Here is a 21,355-nt window from a genome sequence, read left to right as displayed (position 1 = left end):
GTGTTTATCTCCAAATAGTTACATGTCACTGTTTAAAAAAATTACTACTAGAGTCTAAAAATCCTTTTGAGTCACTTCTGGGAATCCACAGTAACATACATTTTCATAAATCATATTAATAATTACTAAGTTCATCTTGACCTCTTTCAGATTGTTGGGATAATTTTCATGAATGTCAAGAGGAGTTTTCAGCTCCATTTCCTTTTTAGATAAATTGTAGTATAATATTTTCCTTTATTATATTTCACTGGAAATTAAATAGATGTTAGAGAAAATAATCTACAAACATTTTATCAGTGGCTAATTGTTTTGGAGAAGACTCTTGAGAGTCCCTTGGACTGCAAGGAGATCTAACCAGTCTATCCTAAAGGAGATCAGTCCTGGGTGTTTGTTGGAAGGACTGATGTTGAAGCTGAAACTCCAATACTTTGGCTGCCTGATGCAAAGAGCTGACTCATTGGAAAAGACCCTGATGCTGGGAAAGATTGAGGGCAGCAGGATAAGGGGACACAGAGGATGAGATGGTTGGGTGGCATCACCGACTCGATGGACATGGGTTTGGGTGGACTCTATGATGGACAGGGAGGCCTGGTGTGCTGCGGTTCATAAGGTTGCAAAGAGTTGGACACGACAGCGACTGAACTGAACTGAATCAGAGCTTGAGAAATAATACTTTATAACACTTTATCTTGGTCACACAATTTGCCTAGCTTTGCAAAATTTATGGGCCAGTTCCTAGAAACATTAATAGACAAGTAGTCTTCCTCTATGCACACAGTATCTTTCCAGTTTTATTTTTATCATAGTGTAGTAGCATTTTTAAGCTGTAAATAGGGACCTAAATTTAAATTCAAATTCCCTTGTTTGCATTTTTAACTGATACAAATAACTGAAGTGACAATTGAATGAATAACTAACATCTAGTTAAGTCAGGCTAGGTGTACACTTTGGCAGGCAATCAGTAATTTCTCATCTGCTTGGTAATTTGCAAATGTCTTTTTTTTTTTTTGCTTTAAACATCTGTTTTAAGACAGATCTTGCTTCTGGAAATGTTAGACTGTGATAGACTGATTTTATGCTTCTAAGATTCTACTTTTTTCATGGTCGAGAGACATAATCATGTGTAGAGGTTTTTCCATGCTCCTTTGCTCCCTCCACTTTCCACCGCCAATACAGATGTTTAAGCTTTACCCTCAGAAATTGGAGGGTGAAAAAACAGGAACGAAAAGGGAAAAGGATTCTGAAGGTCTAGGATTGGTGCTCAGACAACAATTTTTAATTATTATGTAACTCAGGGTATAGATTTAAAGTTCTCTTATTTTGAAAGAGTATTAGTGGTATTTAGCCTCATGCCTGGGCTTCCCAGGAGGCGCTAGTGGTAAAGAACCTGCCTGCCAATGCAGCAGGCATAAGAAATGTGGATTCCATCCCTGGTAGGGGAAGATGCCCTGAAGGAGGGCATGGCAACCCACTGCAGTATTCTTGCCTGGAGAATTCCATGGACAAACAAGCCTGGTGGGCTACTGTCCATGGGGTCACAAAGAGTCGGACATGACTGAAGCGATTAGCATAGCATAACCTCAAGCCTGGATAGGAATTGAGGTTGTATTCATTTAACCAACTTAAGATTGTATTAGCAGAACCCATGTTTCCACTGTGAAGTGTAAGATATATAAAATTCTAAAATACTTTTTGATGGTGTTCAAACAATTTTTAATGTAAGTTATAGATTCAAGTGAAATTCATGCCTTTTATGCTTCTGAAGTTCTACCTTATCTGTGAATGTTAAATAGTGGCCATTTTTCCTAAAGTTGTACATTTTAAGTCTGGTATTCTCATGTTTCTCTCTGTTGAGAATTCTTGTGTTCTGAAACACGTGGCAGTAGTGTCAGTATAGAAGCAATGTCCTGACTGATTTGAACACACTATTCTTGTTAACTGAAGATTACTATTGTATATAGAATTAGAATTACATACATACATATACGTTATGATTTTTTACCCAAATATATATATGTATATATAATTTTACACACAAGTACACATGCATACACGATGGTTAGCTTCTCCTTTTTACCCTTTTTAATCTCTGTATCTCTTCAGTGGTAGCAGTTTTCAAGCCTTTCTTCCTCATTTCTCACCTTTGGTTCTGCTGTGAATCTGTTGTACTGTGACAGTGTCCCTCCTAAAGGTTGTATTTTCCAGCAAGCATATGTGTAAGACTGTTGTCCCTGCTTAAGCCAGAGAATTATTAAAACTTTTACAGTTATCTTGAAATTCCCTTTTGTTGTTATTGTTTATTACAGTACCTATTTCACCTTTTCTGGTTTTATTGTTGGAAATCATGAAAACATATTAAATAATTTTATCTTATTAATATCTATTAAAAATGTTGTGTTTCTTAAACAGTGGGGTTCAGTGTTTTTTGCTGTGATTGCTATTGGTTTTTTTTTTTTTTCTTCCTGCGTGGAACATAATTTGTTTCTGTGGTAGTTTTTATAAGATTCAACACTTTCTGGAAAATATTCTTAGTATTGTTTGACTTTGGTTTGGTGTCTGGTTTTTATTTTCTCCTTTCCTTCCTTTCCTCCTCTGCCTCCCTCCTTCTCTCTTTCTTTCATTTGTTTTGTTTGTTTTTATCTGTTAAAAATCAAGATCCATATGCATCTGCTTTGGGTTCTTTATTAGATGACTCTCCCTTTTTTAATTGAAACTATGTGGCATCTATTACAGTCAGAATGTCAATTTTAAAGCTTCCTATCCCTCTGAGATTATTTCTTTATGTATCTCTTAGTATATTTTCTTTAAGGTTTTTCTATTCTACCTTAGTAAAATATGACTTGCATGTCTGATTTGCAGCTTCTCTTTTTCCTAATAGATTCCAGATTCCTTCCATAGATTCTAATTGATCTTGAAACCTATCCTAAAAATTACTTTGTTAAATAAATCTTAGTTATTTGAGCTTTCTGTTTGTTTATTGTATCTGCTCATTTACTTTTCAGTATTGCTTAGAATATCTATGTCATTGTTGCCTTGAATCATGGCAGAAGTATGTTGTGGCTGTTTATATTTGGATAAGTTTCTGTGAAACTAAACTTGAAATGAAACTAAACTAAAAATGAAAACTCTTCATTTTTTTCAGAGCTTTTCTTAGTAAAAAGGCAACCCAAGGTTTATATTCATTTTCTTCCAGTAAATATATCACTTGTATATTTGTGTCTGAAAATAGGTTTTAAAGACAACAGTTCGGTACTTTTAAAAGGCAATGAGTTATTATAGACTGGAAAGTTACTCCACCTTTCCTGTGTTGCACTTGGTTTTCTGAGGCTTCTCAGTTGAATAATAAACCTGATACAGTGAAGTCATGATATAATATCTTTTTCCCTTTAGATGGACACTTTTGTAAATCCACTTCGAAATTCTATGAGGAATGTTTCAAATGCAGTCAAATCCCTTCCTGATAGCTTGGCGGAGGGAATGACTAAAATGTCAGACAACATGGGCAAAATGTCAGAAAGATTAGGTCAAGATATAAGGCAATCATTTTTCAAGGTAAGAAGATGTTTTCAGTAATGTCTGAAGGAAATGATCTTTAGGTCAACTAAGATTTACTGAGCTCCTGCTTAGGTTTACCTTTTTTCTCTTTAGAAGTCCAAAGCTCTCTAGACACATAGTCTCATAAAGAATTAAAAAGCTAAAGAGAGTTAATGATCAGAAGTGGATACTGTAAAATGCACTCACTTCTCAGTCTCTATTACAATACAATTTAAAATTTCATTTAAAGCACATTTAAAATTAGTGAAGTTAACGTTCTTTGTACTCTTTCCATTATACCATATTTATTCTATAATATTAAAATTTATAGCAAAACAGGTACGTGCTATTGTGTAAATTATACTAGTATTCATCAGCAAACATAAATTTCTACTGAGTCACATGATTAAATAAAAATTTTAAAAAAAAAGATTCACGAGATGAAAGGGAGGAAGAGTCTTTCAACATCATCAATCCTTAGTATGTAGATACCTGTGAGAGGAACAGAGGAGTTTGCTTGGAAGCATTTTTATTACACTAGAGTAGATAGTGGTGAATCAAGTAGTTTTTTGCTTCCTAATGTACATTTAAAAAAATAATTTCAACCTAGTTGTTTAAAGTTATAATCAAGACTATGAAAGAAATCATGTAGGTATTAGAACTCTTTGTTAGATCATGTTTCAATGAAGAGGAAATATGTATAAACACAGAATTTATTCATTGTAAGAGATAATTCCTAAAATATAGTGTGTGTAAATCATACTCTTCTGTCAACTCTCGTATCTTCTCTGATGCTCCATCTGAATTTCTAATGGTGGGGCAGTGCACTGACACTGAAGTGAGGGTTGTCTGGCGCCGCTTCTGCCGGTAACTGCCCATGACTTTGTACAGAAGTCTCTGAACTTTTGCAGGCTTCTTTTTCCTGACCAGCAACATGCAGGGGTTCTAACAGGTGATCTTGGTGGTCCTTCCTGTACTGAGAAATGATTACCAGCTAGCACTGGTCTTTCTGTCCCTTTTCTCAATAGCTTACATTATATAACAATTAGTTAATTAATTTCTTTCAGCCTGTTAACATACTGCAAAGCTCTTTGTGATAGAAGAAAAATGATTGCAGTTCTATTCTCTGTGCCATTCACTTTTGTCTTTAAATCAGTTAACGTTTCTTAGCTTCAAATTCTAAAAAGTATGGAGTTTTGAATGAGTAATATCTCCTTCTAACTCAAAATGAGTCCTTCTTTTTAAAAGGAAAAAAATCTGTTGATAATGAAATAATTACCCTTTTATATTTGGTTTTTAATTTTAGATTGCTAATACTTTGTTAATGCTCTATAAATTTTGTTTATCTATTGTCCCCAGAATCAAATCAAGTCCTCTTTATCATATTTGACACTTGTTTCAGTTTATTATCTTGTGTTCTTTCATTTTCTGCTTTAGTGTGTTTACTTTTTTTTTGTTTAATCCTAGGTTCCTCCTTTAATTCCGAAGACTGATTCAGATCCTGAACATTGTCGAGTTTCAGCTCAACTTGATGATACAGTGAGTTAATTTTTGTTTTGGTAGCAGTCAATTGGAATTCAAATCATACTTTGCAGATCTTTTTAACTTTTTAATGAAGTATAATATGTATATGTCATTAATGTACTCATATTTTAAACATTAAGTTTGATGAATTCTTACAAACTGAGCATACCCAAGTAACCAGCACTATAAACAAGAAGTAGAACGTTGCCAGTACCCCAGAAAGCCCCTAATGCTCTCTTCCTGTCACTGTCCTCTCCCCTGCCAAGGATAATCAGTATCCTGACTTCTTCCCTGCTTTTATACTTTATGTAGATGAAACTGTAAGGTGTGTGCTCCTTTCAGTCTGGCTTTTCTTGTTCAGCGTTGTGGTAGTCTTCCATGATGTTCTGTGTGGTTGCGCTTTCTTCATTCTTGTGGCCTTACAGTACCACATTTTGTAAATGTAATACAACTTATTTGCTGTGTTATGGACAGTACTCCTGTAAAGATTGGGGTACGTATCTTTTGATTAAAAAAATATGTACACAGTTCTCTCAGTACCCAGAAATGGAATTGCTTGGTCAGAGGTTATGAATATATTCAATTTTAATAGATACTCTCAAATAGTTTTCCACACTGTTTGTACCATTTATATTACCATCAGCAATTCATGAGAATTTCAGTGGTTCACAGCCTGCCAGAATTCAATATGTTTATGTTACGCCTTTTTAATTTTAGCCATTCTGGTTGTTGTATCTCATATGGATTTACATTTCTCTGATGACTATTAAACTGTGAACCTCTTTTCAGAAGTCCTGTCTTATATGTCTAGTCCTTTCCTCCATTTTTCTGTTGGTTGGCTGGCTGTCTTTGTCTTTGATTAGTAAGAGTCCATTGTATAATCCGAGTATCGGTTATTTGTCAGATACAGGTATTTATATATAGTAAATATCTTCCACTCTGCGTGCTTTTATTCTCTGTGTATAATCTGTGTCTACTGCAAGGTCACATGGATGTTCTCCTATGCTTTATTCAAACATCAGTTTTCTTTACCATGCCAAAACTTAGATTTGCCATTCATCTAGAATTGATTGTTGTGTGTAGAATGATGTAGGAGTCCAGTTGACCTGAGCACTGTTTACTGAGAAGGCCTGCTTTCCCCAGTGTATGTTTCTCCCTTGTTACACGTTAGATTATTTTGTATATTTGAGTCTGTGCTTTATATTCTGTCCTATTATGCAGATTTACTTTAAAGATATAATTTTCCCCCTTCAGTCTCTCATTGGATTTCTTTACAGTAAACTGTCTTAAACAAAGATAATATTTTTGTTTTTTCAAGAATACTTTAGAATGTTTATTATGTGTTGTACTGTTATAATATCCATAACATTATGCCTTTTGTTAAGTCTTTATAATTTATTAGAATTGTTATGTGGCACTAAACTCATGAATATACTTGATCAGAGAATAGAGCAGTATTGAGAATAGGTAAGCCATGAACTTTTGATATGTAAAGAGAAGGCACACTTAAGAAAATGTTTACAACATAGTGAAAAATGTTCTGTGTAGATTTTATTTTGTTCTATTGACTAAAAAGAAATGTTGAGAATATTTTGTCCTTTTGAAAAAGCTGCTCCAGAGACTAGGCAGAGGGGCTATCTGGCATGTATTATAAACGAACAGAGACTCTACTAAAAGATCCCAAATCCTAAGGTCATCATGAATCCACTTTGAGAAGTTTTTTTCAGTTCACTTTGGAGTTTACTCATCATTGTAGATTTGTCGAATTCTGTTTTCCGTCAAAACAGATGTTATAAGTATCTTTTGCTAAATTAGAATAAAAAGTCAGTTATAAAGGCTATAGTATAACTTGTTCTCCAACTATTACTAAATAGTAGTAATCATTTGGTAAAAGCAACAAAATTAGCCATTCACAAGAGATAGATAACTCAAATAAATGTGTCTTATTTCTTCCCATTATTTTCTCAGGTGGATGATAATATTCCACTTAGGGTAATGCTGCTTCTCATGGATGAAGTATTCGACTTAAAAGAGAGAAATCAGTGGTTGCGAAGGAATATCAAAAACCTACTTCAACAACTTATAAGAGCTACATATGGTGATACTATTAATAGGTAACACTTTTTTAAAAAAAAAAACAGAAAACTACTTAGAGCTGATCTTACTTAGCTTTTAAAGTTTTACTTTTAGAAGTAGATTGCCCAAACTTTTGTAGAGGAATTTATTTCTGTGGGCCTTTGAAGAAGGTTATTGAGGCATTCTATTGCTCTCAGAGATAATCTACACACAAATTAAGTTTCTTACTCCATGAAAGAAGTAATGTTTCTTTATTTGATTTACCTTCTAAAATCTTGACCTTACTCATTTAAATTTCTTTACTTTCAGAAAAATAGTTGACCATGTTGATTGGATGACCTCACCGGAGCAAGTAGCCGACTTAGTGAAACGTTTCAGGTATATCTTAAGACACAGTCACTTCCTGCAGGTAGCACAGAGTTGAGCATTGTTATCACTGACTTTTATCGTGCTCCTTTTCTTTCTGGTCATAACATTGGTTTTAGTCATCATTGATGAGCAAAAAGACTTGTAAAAATTATGATAAACATTTATCCCTTGGACCTATTAATCTTTGTTCTCTTTAGAACCAGAATGGAAAGAAATTGTAAATGAAAAAGCTTTTAGATTTTAGGCTACATTTTATCACAGTAATGTGGCTTTAACATAATTGAAATACTAGTATAGACATGGCATGGTCATATAATCAGATTACCTAGTTTTGGAGATTAATTTTTCTCAGTTGTATTTGCTGACTTTGATTTTAGGTGAGATTTTTAGAAATTTGTTTGTCTCTGACCGTGGTCTAAATTTTTATTTAGACCCTTTTATTTATTTTATTTTTATTTAGGCTCTTTTATTTAGAGGTTTTATTTAGAACCTCTGAAAAGGTTCAAATTAAGAGCAGTGATATTCCAGTTCATATATTGATTCTCCAAAAATACTCTCAGCCCCTTCTTGTGTCTAGCCCCCTTAACTGGAGACTGAGAGTTAAGATTCAGTCCCTTGAAGGAATGCATGGCACAGCAGAGAAATAAACATCTTTTCTAACAGTGAGAGAGAAGCAGAACACAAATATGCATGGCATCATGTCCTTTGAAGTAACAGAAACAAGAAGGCAGCTGTCGATATCATACAATATTTATTTGGCACCATCCAACTACTTTACTATAGCCACTTTCTGATTTTTATCCTCCTTTATGAGATAGGTTTTTTTGTTTCCATTTTGTTACAAGGAAATTGAGAATTTGAGAAGTTCAGCAGCTTGCCCAAAGACTCACATGCTAGAAAGTAGGGGAAACAAGTTTCTCTAATCTGATGCTGAGTTTCTCATCACTGTACCATATTGTTTCTAAAAGCAGGACTGCCTTCCCTGGCATGTTCATTCTATTTCAGGATGAGTAAATGTTCCTCTGGAGCACTGATTCTCAACCTTGCCTTGCACATTGGAATCACTTGAACAGCTTTAAAAAGTACTGATCCTTAGGTCCCATTTGCAAAGAGTCTGACTTAATGCATGTGGTGGAATGCCTAGACATGGAGTGTTTAAAGCTTCCAGGTGTTTCTAATGTGCAGTCAGTTAAGAACTGTTCTGCGCAGGCTCTCTCTGAGACCAGATCCCCAGGTAGAAGCTTAGTTATTGTGCTTAATTCCTCTCTTTGGCTTGAAGAACTAGGAAACAGTAATCAGCACACTGTAAAGTAAAGAAGAATAGATTATATAGGTGAAAGAAACGTTGTAATTAACACAGCTGTAAGATGTGAGTGCAGTTCCTCCAGGGCATACTTTTGTTATTTTTTTCTTGTATATATCCTTTTATACATAAAATTAAACCCTGCACTTAGTTACTATCTATGGAGTATCACACCTACATAGAATTTCAGAAATGTTTCCTTTTTCTGTTTGCATTTGTGTTTTCTGTAGAAAATTGGAATAATTTTACCAACTTGTATCATTAGAAAATGAAAATGTTTACGAAATTTATTTAATCTTCTTAAATAGAGATGCCTTTTGGCCAAATGGCATTTTAGCCGAGACTATCCCATGCAGAGATAAAGGTATTCGAATGAGAACAAGAGTTGCAGGAAAAACTAAATTACTTTCAATTATGCCAGGTAAGTGAACATTTTTAGCATAAATCTCAATTTGTACTTCTGAATTTATGGCATGCATTGAGCATGCCAAATTTAGCTGCCTTTTGACTATAATAATTTATCATTTGATGGCTCATATACTAGGAGGCATTGTGCTAGTCCTTTCTCATATGTTTAACTAATCCTCATAAAAATATTGGAAAAGAAAATGGCAACCCACTGCAGTACTCTTGCCTGAAAAATTCCATGAATGGAGGAGCCTGGTAGGCTATAGGCCATGGGGTCGCAAAGAGTCGGACACAACTGAGCGACTTCACTTTCTTTCTTTCTATAGTTCCTTTTGGAGAAGGAAATGGCAACCCACTCCTGTGTTCTTGCCTGGAGAATCCCATGGACAGAGGGGCCTGGTGTGCTACGGTCTATGGGGTTGCAAAGAGTCAGACACAACTAAGCAGCTAACACACACACACACACACACCAATATTATAAAGCCTAGGAAGCTGTTAACATCACAGTTTTAAATATGAGGGAAAGAATCAGCTCAAAGGGGTTAAGTGTAAATACCCAAGGTAGATTCCCTAGTATCTACCTTGGAATAGATGGTAAAGAATCTCCCTGCAATGCAGGAGACTGGGATTTGATCCCTGGATCGGGACAATCCCTTGGAGAAGACAGTGGCCACCTACTCCAGTATTCTTGCCTGGAGAATTCCATAGACAGAGGAACCTGGTGTGCTATAGTTACTCCATGGGGAATTCTATGGACAGAGGAACCTGGTGGGCTATAGTCCACAGGGTCACAAAGAGTTGGACACGACTGAGCAACTAAGACACACACACCTGAGGTTTAAGGAGTGAGTATTGGAACTCTGACTTAGCTTTGAGTTCCTTGAAACCACTGTATTCAACCACTTCAATAAAAATTATACTTTTAACCATTTCACTTTGCTGTCTTGAAACATTTTAAGAATAAAGTTGATGATAAAATCTGTGACAGATGAAAGTGAAAGTCAGTCAGTCATGTCTGATTCTTTGTAACCCCGTGGACTATACAGTCCCTGGAATTCTCTAGGCCAGAATACTGGAATGGGTAGCCTTTCCATTCTCCAGGGGGTATCCCCAACCCAGCGATCAAACCCAGGTCTCCTGCATTGCAGGCGGATTCTTTACCAGCTGAGCCACAAGGGAAGTCCAAGAACACGGGAGTGGGTAGCCTTTCCCTTCTCCAGGGGATCTCCCCAACCTCGTAATCAAACAAGGGTCTCCTGAATTGCAGGCACATTCTTTACCAACTGAGCTATCAGGGAAGCCCATGACAGATGAAAGGGCTAATAATAAAGTATAATGAAGTATGAGGTTTTCAGAAAGAATATTTGTTCTGTTTAAGAGAACAAACACATTTTTTCAAAGAATCCCTTTGAAACAACTGATTGGTCCATGCTTAATCTCTGCTAAAACATGATCCTAAAGAAAGTATACATGGTGGCATTCTTTTGGTGTAATTTGAATTATTTTAGAACTCTGCTATCTCACTAACTTAGATTTCCTTTGTCCATTTGTCTTCTCTCAGTAAGAGAAGTTTTGTTTGGTTGGGTGGTTGATTTCTCCTATGGTGATAAATGTCTTTTAAAATACCTAGATATCTCTTCTCCACATTTTAATTATGGATGTAGGGAATAGAAGGACATGAGTTTGAGTGAACTCCGGGAGTTGGTGATGGACAGGGAGGCCTGGTGTGCTGTGATTCATGGGGTCGCAGAGTCAGACACGACTGAGCGACTGAACTGAACTGAGGAAACAGAAGATATTTAAGTTCTCAATATCTATTTCTTTTCCTATAATTTTGTTTTTCTTTAAATTTTCATTACAGATTTTAATCAACTTTCTCTTCTGTCCATTAAATTGGATATTTGCCACATGGCTATTTATTCCACCCTATAGACTATACTGTTGCATTTGGAGATAAAAAGCAAGTTATAGAAATAACATTTTAGAAAAATAAAGAGAAACAGTAGCCTAGAATATTAATACACTTTTAGAATAAACCAGATGGTGCTTTAGACAGACTCAGTTATGGAGTAGAAAGAAATCTTAATGCATTTATACAATAAATATTTATTGAGAACATTTCATTAGCCAGACACTGTTCTTTACACGGGTTTTGCCTCCTTAGTTTACATTCTACTAGGGGGACACAGAAGACATACAAAAGAAATAGATGAAGCACAGTATATTGGATAGTGCTAAGAGCCGAGGAGACAGACAGTGCAGGAAAATGGAAGTGGCAGGTGAGTTGCAGCTGTGAGTGGGTGACACTTACATGAAGACTTGAAGGAAGTGAGGAAAGATATAAAAGTAGGTATTTTTATATGTACAGAATTCCTCACCTGTTTTTTAGTGAATTTAAAAACTGTTTGCTTAAAATTATATTGTACCCTAGTTAGAAACCTACTTTTTGGGAGTTGCATGTTTCTTTTGAAAGCAATAAAGTGTTGTTTTGGGGGCCCCTGTTTATAAATAATTAAGAATGATCCTACATGATGTTCCCATACTCAAGTGTCGCTAGTAACTTCATGTTGCCTGTGAGTAAACTCCAGATGTGCTCACCCTGCCATTGCAGCACTGTCAGTTTTCCATTCTTTTCACCACTTTCTCTTCCAGGAATCCTAAAATTGAGCCAAACTGTGCTACCCCATTTCTTGAGCCTGTCTTGTTTCTTTGTTTTCCCCACTTAGTGCTCATTTCCTTATTCATGTGCTTAAATCTTTATCTGTTTGTACCAATCAGATCCTGCCAGTGCACTGTTCGTGTGTTGCAAATTTTTTTAAATCAGAGATCAAGTTTCCACATTTATTTGTAGTATTTCTCATTGTGCATTAGATGGAGAATATTTTTATAGTGTTTTAGAGTTTACAGATCACTTTTCACTTTATCTCATCAAAACTTTATAAGTTCTCACGGTAATAATGATATTGGTTATTATAAATTCCCATTTTATAGATAAGGAAAGAAACTCAGGGTGGGTGAGTTTTATAGGTATTAAGGGATAGGGTTTCCCAGATGGCTCAGTGGTAAATGTGCCTGCCAACGCAGGAGACACAGGAGACGTGGGTTCCATCCCTGTATTGGGAATATCCCATAGAGGTGGAAATGGCAACCCACTCAAGTATTCTTGCCTGGAAAATCCCACAGAAAGAGGAGCCTGGTGGTCTCCCGTCCATGGGGTCACAAAGAGTTGGACACAGCTTAGTGACATTAAGGGACAAGATGATAACACTTAATTTTGGGTTTCTGAGTCTGGGTCCTGCTTTCTCTGTTATTGTATTGTCTCCCAATACCACACAAGTGCATGCATACTTGTGACGTATATAAGTTTTAAGTCAGTTATTAAACTTATATTAAGGTCATTCATTGAATACTGGCTATTTACCAGTCACTCACATGTGTACTTTACATGTTTTAACTTAGAATACTTTGGGTCTTGTATTTCCTTTGAATAATGAATTGTGTTTATTTCCCCCTCCCCTTATTTAGATGAACTGAAGCACATTATTGGAGCTGAGACAACACGGAAAGGTATTCTTCGTGTTTTTGAAATGTTTCAGCACAACCAGTTAAATAGGAGAATGGTTTATGTCTTTTTGGAAGGCTTTTTGGAAACCTTATTTCCACAGTATAAATTTCGTGAACTTTTCAACAAACTGCATTCACGGTCAAAGCAGATGCAAAAATATAAACAGAAACTTCAAACTACTCAAGCGCCTTCTTTACAGAAAAGGTGACACTCCAATCTCTGAAACTGGTGTTCATTTTGTCCAGGACTAATGGTATGGACGGATCTTCTGGGGCTTAACTCATATACTGTTGTGTTTGCACCAGTCTTTTAGTGTCTCAGAATAGATTAATACATCCATATGACTGCCATTCTTCTCATGATTGTCTGTAATCCAGCCACTTGTACCAAGAGAGATTTCTGTGTCTTAAATGATTTGGTGCATATTTTTGCAACACTGAGAGGATACTGCCTACAGCTCAAGCAAGAATGACGTCGTTTGCTTCCGTTTCAAACTAATCAGCATTCTCCAGCAATGACTAAGTGCCAGAGTGTATATATGAGAGCTAAGGAAAGCACAAAACAATGGTTCACAGATAAATTGGCTAATTTGTTTAACAGTGGGAAACTGTGCAATGTACTGTTTGGAGGGGTTTGTTTTGCATAATGGTTTTATATATCTTTGTTGGAATTTTGATATAGTGTAGATTAGCCAGGTGAATGATCTTTGAAACGTGTTTCAGGTCTAGGGAAAATGACAGAATGCCCTTAAAGTATGAAGTGACATTATATTCCAATTACACTTTTGTTTTCATGACATAAAAACCTAGTGTAAAATAAAACCAATCACAACCAAAGTTTGATTGGATTTGTTATTCATTGGTAGAAAACAGATTTTAAGTAATTATTCTATGTCTTAAGGGCTCTATTTTGCTCTTATGGTACTCATAATTAAGTTTTATTTTGGCATTCTGTGTGCAAAAACAAGCATATGGTGGCTCTTAAGTTTTGAAGTTATTACAGCTTTCTTTAAGAGATTACTGATTATATAATAGGGGCTAGAATTTGTTGAAAGAACTGCCAAGTACTTCTTAAAATATGGAAATTTTAAAAAAGTACCCTGTTGAAAGTTACTCTGTGATAATTTTAAACTGTGTGATCTAGACATACGTTAGGTGATTGCAAAAATAGCAAATCAAAGGATTAAATGAGCTTATAAGTCATATGTAAACGTACAAATTCCTAACTCTATTACAGTGTACATATATGAAAATAAATAATGAAAACAGAACTATAATATTTTTTAAAATATGCCTTTATTTATATTTTGCATAATGTAAAATTCTACTAAATAAAGCAAGTTGGCAAAACCCCTCGGTGTATACATTTAAGTCCCTGAAATAATTTTATACCAACAACAAAATACCTTTTCCAGTTTTGGAGCTTCTGCATTTCCTATAGTTTTCTCAGTCTCCATTTGTCCATCTTGGAAGTCTTCATATGTTTTGTATGCAGGATTTCTGCATAGTTTAACTTCCACTGGCTAAGTGTTTGGGTGTCTCAGCGTTTTTTGTTTTAAAAATATTTAACACTAAAACCTTATAATAGTGAAGCTATTTATCAGACCACTGAGCCAACATGCTGGTGGTATAAGAACTTCCGGGTGCTTAAGATAAAGGGACAGAGTATTGGTATCCCAGTTGTTTGGGAGTTTTAAGAATGGAACAAGATGTTATTGTCTTGTTCTTGCTTAGATCCTACTTACGAAGCAAAGCCTGATAGAATAAAGCCTTCCTTTAAAGCTTTATGATAATAATCATATTTATTAATAATGCTGTTATGCATACTTACAGTTTGCATATATTCAGCCTGTGTTGCATGTCTTCAGAATTACATAAATTAAATCCCTTTCATTTAAACTTCCAAATGAGAAAAGATCTTTATTGACTCTGGTGGAAGAAATAATATTTCTTCTCAATGTATCTTCCTGCCCCAGGCTTTAGAAGAAACATGTGAAACATGTCTGTAGGAAGCATCAGCATGGCCGTAAGTGCAATGATTTTCAGATACACCCCTGCCCATTTCCAGTATATTTTTGACATAAGTAAATATTAAGAGTAAGCAGAAGAACTCATGTTAAGAGTCTACTGTGTATATGTGAAAAAGCATTTCTAGATAATGTGAGGAACGCTGGCCATCAACCAGGGAAAGGTCATGCAGGATTACAGATTTTCATGAAACCCTGCAAGATAACTGCAGTCATACCAAAAACTATTAGAGTAAATGGGTTTTTAGAATAATTTTTGTTTGAAAGAGCTTATATTTCAAAAGCAGCAGTGTCAAATGGCAGTCTGTGTAAACGGTTGTGCATCTTCTCTGTGCACATCTGTGTTTTACATCAGAGAAAGCCGTGGGCATGCTAAAATTAGAGATACTTTTTGAGTGATTTGGTCGAGCTGTGTGTAAAGTATTTCACCCATAAGTCAAGTACAGTGTACTATGTTTAATAAAGTTACTACATTTAATGCATTTATTGCATATATGAATATATACAGGAACAGGCTTTATGTCTTCTGATATTTGATTTTTGAATGTGTTTTTAAGTCAGTGGTGCCTTTAGGCAAGAACCTTCAAAATTAATCATTATTCGAGTTTTCCTGATTTTTCAGGTAACATAAACTATTTAGAAACCATCACTACTAACTTACAGTTCATTCCTCTAAAAAATTGATTGTATGATTTAAATATAATACTTAGATGGGCATTTCCTGTGATTAGGGTTTTCTGAATAGTTGCTGAAAACAATTGTGCCATTGACCAATGGATGCACTTGGTTAGCCTTAATTTTTATTTTAAAAAACATTTAAAACTTTCTTGAATATAACAGTTCCTTCATTTTAAGTTTGTGCTGCGGGTGTTTGGAAAAAAATCAAACAGTTAAGCGCTACTAGAAAGTGTACCAATTTTTAAAAAATTAAGAACAATATAAAATTTCACAATATAAAATTTTAATTTGTGCAATATTTTCATTTAACGCATGTGTATTTGAGTAATTGTAAAATAAATGAATTTTTAATGTTTTGAGATCTAGTTAAACTGTCTTCTTAACCCAACAACTTACATTCCGTTGTTGCTGCATCCTTTTATTTAAGGACTTGTTTTAAAAGTCGTTTTGTCACTCCTTGTAAAATTCTTTTGTTATTAGTAAATTTTGCTTATAGGAGCATGGCTCCTGTATTACAAGGGAAAAATATAAAGAGCACATTTTAGGATTACAATTGTTTAAAGATAACTTGTGCATATCATTGTACAATAAGTGTCAACTGTGTGCCTAACTATTCTATCAATACTTCTTTAACAAAGAAGAAACAGCAATCAGAATGTCAGTTATTTTTATTGAACTAAAAAGATTTAAAATTTTATTTGGTTTGCATTATGTTTTGTCCATTAGAAAATACTAATAAAGTATTAACAGACCTTTTTGTTGAATTTTATTTCATAGTGATGTATTTTTATTACTTTTTAAAAGTGCTTGTTCAGTTGTCTTACCTTTAGTATCTTTGTGCATTTTCCTTTCAATTTGGAAATCAAGCAACTCAAGTTCCAGGTTGATGGATAAACTACTGGGTGATTACTGACTTACTGCAACAAACTGAATTTACTTTTTCCTTTCATGGGGCAAGTAATTTACTACCTCAGCATTAAAGAAACTTCATCCTTCCCTACATACAAAATTATAATTTTCCCATAAAGGGAAAGATCTATAAGTAATCTGTTAACAATTTTTGTTTGAGCTCATTTTAAATGCATAATATGCCTGCTATTACGAGGTTTCAGTTTTAAAGGCAGTAGATTCAGTACTGTGCAATGTAGCTCTGCCTCACTGCTCACAGTATTTGCAGCCGTGTTGGATCTGGATCCACAGACTTCTCAGACATCAGTGTGATTACTTCTCCCTTAACAGGGGCAGTCATATTGTTTCTCGAAATACTTAACTGTAAAATATTGACCCCTTTAAGATGTTCTGAAGAAATAATTTTATACTTTTATGTAACTTATGCAAATCTATATACTATGCAAAACCCTGAAATCTTCCTTCACAATTCAAATGATTGTATCAAAGGTTCTAAAAAGTTATAATAAAGAACTCTGTTTAACTTGTTTTTCTAACTTCCCAAACTTAGTTAACTATAGAATCTTTTCTTATAAATATCTATGAATGGGTTTCCCACGTGGCTCAGATGGTAAAGAGTCTGCCTGCGGTGCAGGAGACCTGGGTTTGATCCTTGGGTCGGGAAGATCCCCTGCAGAAGGGAATGGCTCCCCACTCCAGTATTCTTGCTTGGAGAATTCCATGGACAGAGGAGCCTGATGGGCTATAGTCCATGGCATTTCAGGGAGTCATGACTGGGCAACTAAGACTTCTACTTCAGGGGAAAAGAAAACAAAGTGAAGCCTTTTTAAATTAGGAAATAGAAACTTGAGACAAAACCAATGGATTTAGGACACAGTGTTATGGGGGGTTTTGTTTTTGTTTTTCTGGGCTTTTTTAAACTTATCATTCCAATGCAGAGTTCAGTGTTTGAAAGAAAGGAGAATTTGAAAAATTAACGGCACATATTGAAGTTTAATTTGCCTCTCGGTACCAGAATAATGAATTCAGTGAGAGATAATAGAGTATTGTCTCAGGGGGAGGAGGAAAGGTACTTGCCAAGGATCTTGCTGATATGATGCAAGAGTGAAGTGTTAGTTGCTGAGTCACATCCAACTCTTTGCAACCCAGTGGACTCTCTGTAAGCCGGCCAGGCTCCTCTGTCCATGGAATTCTCCAGGCAGGAATACTGGAGTGGGCAGCCAGAGGATCTTCCTGACCCAGGGATTGAACCCAGGTTTCCTGCACTGCACGCAGATTCTTTACCATTTGAGCCACCTGGGAAGCCCTGTCAAAGAATTGTTCAGTTGCTCTGTCATGTCTAACTCTGCGACCCCATGTGCTGCAGCATGCCAGGCTTCCCTGTCCTTTACCATCTCCCAGAGCTTGCTCAAATTTACATCCATCGAGTTGGTGATGCCATCCAACTATCTCATCCTCTGTCGTCCCCTTCTGCTTTCAATCTTTCCCAGCATCAGGGTTTTTTCTTTTTTTTTAAATTTTACAATATTATATTGGTTGGTTTTGCCATATATTGGCATGAATTCGCCCCGGGTTTTTTCAGATGAGCTTTTTGCATCAACATCAGTCCTTTCGATGAATATTCAGGATTGATTTTCTTTAGATTGACAGGTTCGATCTTGCAGTCTGAGGGACTAGGAAATGCAAAGAAGAGAGAAATGTAATACAGGTCAGCTTTTAAAATGTGTGCCAGACATTGATCCATATATAATAGGGAGATGCTGTGTTTCATCTAGGATCTAAGGCAGCATCTAAGAACTTGGTATTTCACATACACAAAAAGTTAATGGAATGAAAATTATACTTACTTGTGTGTGTTTATCAATGCACAGTGTATAAGAATTGTATGAAATGTGATATTTTAATTAAGATGGAAAACATGAACTATTACATGTCATTGAGTGGAATAAAACAATAGGTCTACTTGTTTGTTGGAAAACTCCAAGACCACCACTTGATGATTGACTAGGAGGGCTCACAGGACTGTGCCTTTAGTTATACAGTAAAGACTTCTTAGAGCAAAGCGATACAGAAGAAGATCAACAGGAAAGGATGCACATGGCTAAGTTTGAGGGAAGCTGGCCACAAACTTACAAAGTTCTCTCCCAATGCAGTCTTGCAGGATATACTTAATTTCCCCATAGCAATGACTTGTGACAACAGGTGTGAAATGTGGTTGGTTAAGGAAGCACATTCAAGACTGCCTGACACATACCAAAATGCTGGAAAGTGCGTATTCCACACATGAACCATATGTTATGTACAAACAGTTTACACATGGTGAGCCACTTCTATCAGTTTGGGGAATGGTAGGAATATTCCTAAAATCTAAGTTCTCAAATACCTGAGAACGAAGGCTAATGTTACAAGCAGACCTTTCAAAGGACAGCAGTCATACCTGCTATGTTGACTCTCACAGCTATATACCTTGATCCAAAGAAATGGCTGGCAGAAGCTGCACTGAAGATCTTCACGATTTATCCTTGTGTAAAAGCCTAGAAGGGAAAACATGGCAGGATTTAGATGCAGGTGAAAGGGTTATGCAGGTGAAATAAAATGACTGTGATAATGTTATATGTTGCAATCCTAGAAGCTGCAAACCTATTTGTGTATTTCCAATAAGATTCCAACAGCAAACCGTTTTATAGCATTTACTAATCACAGTTTTTTGAGGTGTAGATACTATTGATACTTTTCAGTTTTATAAATGGGACAACTCAAGCATCCCAAAGTTTTAGACCTGATAAGTGAGTGATCAGGCTGAAATTTCAACTCAGGTGACCTAGTCTTTAAGAGCATCATCTTTTTGAATCTGAAATGGCTCAACTGAAATTCCATTACCTCCACTAGCTTTGTTTGTAGTGATGCTTCCTAAGGTCCACTTGACTTCACATTCCAGGATGTCTGACTCTAGGTGAGTGATCACACTACTATGGTTGTCTGGATCATGAAGATCTTTTTTGTATAGTTCTTCTGTGTATTCTTGCCACCTCTTCTTAATATCTTTTGCTGCTTTTGTTAGGTCCATACGATTTCTGTCCTTTATTGTGCCATCTTTGCATGAAATGTCTCTAATTCTCTTGAAGAGATCTCTAGTCTTTCCCAGTCTGTTATTTTCCTCTCTTTGCATTGATCACTGAGGAATGCTTTTTTTTTCAAATTTTTTTATTGAAGGAAAATTGCTTTACAGAATTTTGTTGTTTTCTGTCAAACCTCAACATGAATCAGCCATAGGTATACATTTATACCTTCCCTTTTGAACCTCCCTCCCACCTCCCTCCCTATCCCACCCCTTTAGGGTGATACAGAGCCCCTGTTTGAGTTTCCTGAGCCATACAGCAAATTCCCATTGGCTATCTAATTTACATATGGTGATGAAAATTTCCATGTTACTCTTTCCATACATCTCACCCTCTCCTATGCTCTCCCCATGTCAATAAGTCATTTCTCTATGTCTGTTTCTCCATTCAGTTCAGTTCAGTTCAGTCGCTCAGTCGTGTCCAACTCTTTGTGACCCCATGAATCACAGCACGCCAGGCCTCCCTGTCCAACACCAGCTCCCGGAGTTCACTCAAACTCATGTCCATCGAGTCAGTGATGCCATCCAGCCATCTCATTCTCTGTTGTCCCCGTCTCCTCCCACCCCCAATCCTTCCCAGCATCAGAGTCTTTTCCAGTGAGTCAACTTGTCCCATGAGGTGGCCAAAGTATTGGGGTTTCAGCTTTAGCATCAGTTCTTCCAATGATTACTGTAAATAAATTCTTAAGAACCATTTTTCTATATTCTGTGAACGTGCATTAGAATATATTTATCTTTTTCTGACTCACTTCACTCTGTATTATAGGTTCTAGGTTCATCCACTTCATCAGAACTGACTCAGAGGTATTCCTTTTTATGGCTGAGTAATATTCAATTGTGTATATGTACCACAACTTCTTTATCCATTCATCTGTCAATGGGCATCTCAGTTGCTTCCATGTTCTAGCTATTGTAAATAATGCTGCAATGAACAATGCAATACATGTGCCTTTTTCAATTTTGGTTTTCTTTGGGTATAGGTCTAGGAGTGGGATTGCTGGGTCATATGGTAGTTTTATTCTTAGTTTTTTAAGGAATCTCCATACCATCTTCCATAGTGGCTATATCAATTTACATTCCCACCAACAGTGCAAGAGCATTCCCTTTTCTGCATACCCTCACCAGCATTTATTGTTTGTAGACATTTTGATGATGGCCATTCTGACCCATCTGAGGTGATCTAATTGTGGTTTTGATGTGCATTTCTCTAATAATGAGCAATGTTGAGCATCTTTTCATGTGTTTGTTAGCCATCTATATGTCTTCTTTGGAAAGATGTCTGTTTAGGTCTTTTTCCCACTTTTTGATTGGGTTATTTGTTTTTCTGGTATTGAGTTGTATGAACTGCTTGTATATCTTGAAAATTAATCCTTTGTCAGTTGTTTCATTTGCTATTATTTTCTCCATTCCGAGGGTTGTCTTTTCACCTTGTTTGTAGTTTCCTTTGCTGTGCAAAAGCTTTTAAGTTTAATCAGGTCCCACTTGTTTACTTTTATTTTTGTTTCCATTACTCTAGGACGTGGGTCATAGAGGATCTTGCTTTGATTTATGTCATCGAGTGTTCTGCCTATGTTTTTCTCTAAAAGTTTTATAGTTTCTGGTCTTACATTTAGGTCTTTAATCCATTTTGAATTTATCTTTGTGTGTGGCATTAGGAAGTGTTCTAATTTCATTCTTTTACATGTAGCTGTCCAGTTTTCCCAGCATCATTTATTGAAGAGTCTGTCTTTGCCTCATTGTATATTCTTGCTTCCTTTGTCAAAAATAAGTTACCCATAGGTACATGGGTTTATTTCTGAGGTTTCTATTTTGTTCCATTGGTCTATATTTCTGTTTTTATGCCAG

General features: G+C 35.8%; 1 protein-coding gene across 3 annotated transcripts in view; it reads left to right on the top strand.

Annotated features, from left to right (window-relative positions):
• SNX13 (sorting nexin 13) overlaps positions 1 to 13,713 on the top strand; it is a 151,283-nt gene extending 137,570 nt beyond the window's left edge. For all 3 annotated transcript variants that reach the window (XM_055420543.2, XM_055420542.2, XM_088833584.1), the window contains 6 exons: positions 3,391 to 3,552; positions 5,002 to 5,073; positions 7,027 to 7,172; positions 7,444 to 7,512; positions 9,115 to 9,227; positions 12,740 to 13,713. In XM_055420543.2, the coding sequence (XP_055276518.2) occupies positions 3,391 to 3,552; positions 5,002 to 5,073; positions 7,027 to 7,172; positions 7,444 to 7,512; positions 9,115 to 9,227; positions 12,740 to 12,987 (810 nt within the window). In that variant the 3' untranslated portion in view covers positions 12,988 to 13,713. The remainder of the gene's footprint in view (positions 1 to 3,390; positions 3,553 to 5,001; positions 5,074 to 7,026; positions 7,173 to 7,443; positions 7,513 to 9,114; positions 9,228 to 12,739) is intronic.
• The last annotated feature ends 7,642 nt before the right edge of the window (positions 13,714 to 21,355 follow it).

This window comes from Moschus berezovskii, chromosome 3 (assembly GCF_049115385.1).
Source record: "Moschus berezovskii isolate FMDL1 chromosome 3, NW_MosBer_1.0, whole genome shotgun sequence".
NCBI classification, from domain to species: domain Eukaryota; kingdom Metazoa; phylum Chordata; class Mammalia; order Artiodactyla; family Moschidae; genus Moschus; species Moschus berezovskii.
The sequence above is the reverse complement of the archived record's forward strand: the minus strand, read 5'-3'. Positions and strand labels throughout refer to the sequence as shown.